This window comes from Montipora foliosa, chromosome 9, assembly GCF_036669935.1.
Source record: "Montipora foliosa isolate CH-2021 chromosome 9, ASM3666993v2, whole genome shotgun sequence".
NCBI lineage: Eukaryota > Metazoa > Cnidaria > Anthozoa > Scleractinia > Acroporidae > Montipora > Montipora foliosa.
In genome coordinates this window covers 29192771-29195270 of record NC_090877.1, presented here as the reverse complement: position 1 = coordinate 29195270, position 2500 = coordinate 29192771, and the positions used below count along the sequence as shown (strand labels likewise).

The following is a 2500-nucleotide window of genomic DNA, read 5'->3' as shown; positions in this document are numbered from 1 at the left end:
TTGACTGATGACTTCAACTTTGTTTATTGTGCCCAGAAATCTGCCCAAAGTGAATGACAATTATTGTAAATAGCACCTGTGTATATATCTAAATTGAGAGGAAATAAACTGCTCCCCAATTCCTTTTTTTTCTAGCAGTAGGATTACAGCACAAGTTGAAAGCAGTGGAAGAATAACATGAAAAATGCTGAACAGTCCCAGTCAAGATGTTGCAGAGTGGAGTTCAGAATTAGGGCTTACAGTGTATTGGTAAAAAACCGCACGTTGGTGACTCAGTTGGTTGAGCACCAGGCTGTCATGCAGGAGGTTGTGGGTTTGACTCCAGCCGGACCAACACTCAGGGTCATAAAGATAACTGAGGAGAAAGTGCTGCCTTTGTAATTACATCCGCAAATGGTTAGACTTTCAAGTCTTCTCGGATAAGGACTGTTAACTGTGGGGCCCGTCTCAAAAATATCTTCCATGTTCATAACCTTCCTGTGGGATGTTAAAGAACCCACACACTAATCGAGAAGAGTAGGGGATGAAATTCCCGGTGTTGTGGCTGTCCTTTGTGAGTATATGGGTGGGTGGGTATAGCAGGTCCACATCAGCTGAATAGCTGCCAAAACTTCAACCTGCTTAAACAAATAAATAACAAACAAGCTTCAGATAATGAACCTTGTGCATGGTCGTTATGGAAATAAATGTTGACTATTTTTATTTATCTTGTGACTTTTCTTTTCATGAGTGTTATGGGTATGGAGGGAAATGCTCGTGGATCAATGTAATGCTGGTTTAATGAATGAGGGTGACCACAGTAGGGCACTCCGTCAGGATTTGGCCACCGTTTCCTGACATCTTCCACAACACAAATTGGCATGACCTCCCGCACATCTTCTACGTAACATCTCAATGCTTCCTTCCGGGCTATGTAAATAGGATCACGCCACAAGCCGCGGCAATTTAAAATAGTATAGAAGGCCCTATAGTCTCCCTTCCACTTCACGTGGTTTGTCATTCTAGGCTGGCCAAATGCTCTGAGACGTACCGGCAGAGTTTCACTAAAGAAAACACATGGGAAAGAACGACAATAAAGGCACATCTCATACGTGGCAGTTGAGTGAGCTTCATCGATGTGCAGAGGATTTTGTGGTCTGGTCTTGATCTCTTGTCTAATGAGCTCACCCTGCAGCTCAACACATGTTGCTGCTGTATTTTCCGCGGATTTGTTTTCTTCGGAAACTGTCAAAGAAAGAAAGTATATTGGTGTGTGACAACATAACCATAGGTGCTACTATAGGACATCGTTGCAAATGGCGGGTAAAATTGTTTCAGCAAACTGGAACAAAAAGGCATACAAGTTAGATTAAAAAGTCTGATCCAAGTTATGGTGCTTTGCAAGTTCCGGATCATTGGAAATGGGGACAATGCATATTTATGCTTCACGCTCAAACAGAGAATTAATATCCCTCAGGGATCGGACTCTAAATTACGAATAGAACAATTTGCATAGACATTGCAAATACTAGCACAATATCAGTTTATAATCCTGTTGTAAATATAATTCCTTGAAAAGAAAACTTATCTAGCCTTGAGTTTTTCTTTAGTGGTTTCTCCACTCGAAGGATCTCCCCGTTGTTCACGGTAAGGCAACCGGTAAGCTCCTCGATTAGAGATTCGTCCAATAAAATAGTAATCTGCGAAGTACTACTGGGTGTTAGATGAAAATATTTTATATTTATGGAAAGTAAAGAGAGCAAAGACACTTCAATTCACTTACAGCTTACCTTTCTTGAATTCAACTCGCTTGCCATTTTGAATTTGACCCGCTCACGTCAACAGTGACTAACAAATGAGCTTCGATCTTCCCAGGGAAGACTTCCTTATATAGCACACCTTTGTGTTTAATAACTGCCGATAGAATGAGCCCAGTATGGTCAGTCTTTATTGACATATTAAAAGGCAGAAATTACTTTCCCACGTTAGTAGCAACGTTTTTAGTGAAGGGTGGGTTTTACCACATTACGTTTCTGCCCTCCCATCGCTGCACATCTGGTCGTTAGTTGGTGGGTCGAATTTCAATTGGTGTTTGTAGCCGCCATACATGGGTGCTGCTTTGTCAAAAAATTCTTTGTTTGATGAGAGTTCGCTGAGCCTTTTGTTGATCACCAGGGGAATGTTCTTTATGATGGAAGGTGGGTGATTACTTCCCCGGTGTGTTGTTGGGCTTTGTAAATCGCTTGTAAATTCCTTTGTTCAGGTTTAACATTGTATGTCATGGACAACCTAGAAACTCCAAAAAAATATATATTGACGTAAATCTGCAACAGTGTTTGAGAAGACTCTTTATTGCTATGTCTTGCTCTTTCTTAAGATGAATTTCTCTCGAAGCTTTTGAAGACAAAAATGAGATAGCTGTACGTAGAAGAGATGCACTTTTCGCAATCGCACTCACCATGTTGAGTTGAAATGGAAATCTCTGGGGTTTGTTTTAATTGACAGATGTCAATCACGAATT

The 2500-nt window shown here is 40.9% G+C and overlaps 1 protein-coding gene across 1 annotated transcript in view; it reads right to left on the bottom strand.

The window, feature by feature from the left end:
• Positions 1-703: 703 nt before the first annotated feature.
• The window catches only part of LOC137971669 (uncharacterized), a 2459-nt gene continuing 662 nt past the window's right edge, over positions 704-2500 (bottom strand). Inside the window, exons 2-3 of the mRNA XM_068818455.1 lie at positions 1574-1747; positions 704-1221 (exon numbers count right to left, since the gene is read on the bottom strand). Coding sequence (XP_068674556.1) covers positions 704-1221; positions 1574-1747 — 692 coding nt within the window. The remainder of the gene's footprint in view (positions 1222-1573; positions 1748-2500) is intronic.